Raw genomic sequence first — 1,970 nt, forward strand, 5'->3', positions numbered from 1 at the left:
CAGGTCCTTTTCCGCCAGGCAGCTTTCCAGCCACTCTTCCCCAAGCCTGTAGCGCTGCATGGGGTTGTTGTGGCCGAAGTGCAGGACCCAGCACTTGGCCTTGTTGAATCTCATACAGGTGGAATCTCATTTTGGTGGGAAACAGCCTCTTGAGCTGCCTCAGGAGCAGATGCCGGTCGTGCTTTGGGCACTTTCTGATGCTGTTGGGGTTGTTAGCGTCCATCCATAACTGTCACGTTGTGGAGTGCTGGGTTTGTCTCGGACTCTGTTCCAAAAGGTGCCTCCTGCGCGGTGTTACAGAGATCTTTGCCGCTCTCACTAGCTCGGGGAGCTCAGTAGAGGTGCCTGAAAGCTGGACTTCAAAACTGCCTTGTGTCGGAGCCTGTTGGGGTGTGTTGACCCAACGCAAATACAGTTTTGCTTGGAAACAGAAGCGTTTCAGTTTGGCCATGTCAGGTCTGTTGTTCCCCCTCGGGGGAGGCATCCTCTGCGCTGCGGGTGCTCTCGTCCGGTGGGGAGCAGGGTCCTGAGAGTGCGTGAGCCCCCCAGACCGCCGTTCCCCCTGCCACGGGGGTGGCTTGTCCTGGGCGGCACGCCTCCGTGCCCAACTTTCCCCGCTGCTGCTTTCTGCTGGGCAAGAGGTTGCAGTCAACAGCGATACGGAGATTTAACGTGTTCTCCCTAAACACGAGCGTGTCCAGGGCTTGGAGGGTCGTGGTGAACTTGCGTTTTCCTGGGCTCTCTAGTTACAGAGGAGCATTTGGTAGCGTATTAAACCTCGACTCTCACGAGTTTAACTAAGGAGTTGATGTGACATGAAGTGATTCTGGTGATACGAAGTGGAAAAGCCTCTTCAGGAGCTCGGCGGGGCCGGCAGGGCTCCGTCGGCACGGCTGCTGGCAGCAGCGGCTGGCGTGGGAGCGGGTCCGCTGAGGGGAGATCTGCTTGCTGTCCCTTCTCGGAGCACAGCCCAGGGCTGAGCTTCCACTTTCTCTCCCTGTTTGTTTCCCAGCTCTAATCGGTTCCTTTCTGCCTCCGCTTGCCCTTGGCGTCGAGCGCTCTTTGTCACCGTGTCTGAGCTCTCCTGGTTCCTGCAGTGACTTCTGTCAGGTCAGGAGAGCTGGGGCCCGTGACCAGGCAGGCCCCAGCAGGCTTTGTAGCTGTGACCTGTGGCGGTAACCGAATTCCCACCCCTAGGCTGGCAGAGAAGTACAGGGAGTGCCTGACCAGCAAGGAGAAGATCCTGAAGGAGATTGAGGTGAAGAAGGAGTATCTGAGCAGCCTCCAGCCTCCAGTCAACAGCATCATGCAGGTACAACAGCACCTCTGCGGGAAGGGGAGAAGGCCTTCGGGGCCGAGCTGAGGTCACGCTCCGAGGGCTGTGTTAGAGAGGTGCGGCGCCGGGGCTGATTCTGCTTTTTGGAGATGTTTCGCTCCCAGTCAGCGTGGACAAGGGGTAGATCCGCCTCGTGCCGAGACTCCTCTGGAGTCTCCTTGTTTATGCGGCAATTCCTGCAGAACTGCAGGCGGAGGAGTCGTTAAATGGGCCTTTCCCTGGAGAGCGATACGCAGCTCCAGCCCCTTGTGATTGCCTTGGGAGGGAAGAACAGGAGAAGGAACTGGGTTATTTTGAGATCCAAAAGTTTTCCAGCAAAGGAGAGCTGCCAGCCCTTCCCTGGGGCCTCGCCGTGCCCGTGGCTGCGTTTAACCCTGCACCACGGCTGCTGCGCTGGTTTCCAGTCTCCCACTTGCCAGCTTGGGGTGAAGGAGGGGGTGAGGAGGGCGAACTGTTCTGTTCCCAGTGACGAAGGCTAGCCCTCTTCTTCCCCCAGGCCTCCCTGCCCGTCCAGGAGTATCTCTTCATGCCTTTCGACCAGGCGCACAAACAGTACGAGACGGCCCGACACCTCCCGCCGCCCCTCTACGTCCTCTTCGTTCAAGCCAGTGCCTACGGTCAGGCCTGCGGTGCG

The 1,970-nt window shown here is 58.7% G+C and overlaps 1 protein-coding gene across 1 annotated transcript in view; it reads left to right on the forward strand.

The window, feature by feature from the left end:
- Positions 1-1,970, forward strand: part of THOC5 (THO complex 5) — a 28,945-nt gene that overhangs the window by 19,498 nt on the left and 7,477 nt on the right. The window contains exons 5-6 of the mRNA XM_009329858.1: positions 1,198-1,312; positions 1,833-1,965. Of these exons, the coding sequence (XP_009328133.1) occupies positions 1,198-1,312; positions 1,833-1,965 (248 nt within the window). The remainder of the gene's footprint in view (positions 1-1,197; positions 1,313-1,832; positions 1,966-1,970) is intronic.

Source organism: Pygoscelis adeliae, unplaced genomic scaffold, assembly GCF_000699105.1.
Source record: "Pygoscelis adeliae isolate BGI_AS28 unplaced genomic scaffold, ASM69910v1 Scaffold838, whole genome shotgun sequence".
NCBI classification, from domain to species: domain Eukaryota; kingdom Metazoa; phylum Chordata; class Aves; order Sphenisciformes; family Spheniscidae; genus Pygoscelis; species Pygoscelis adeliae.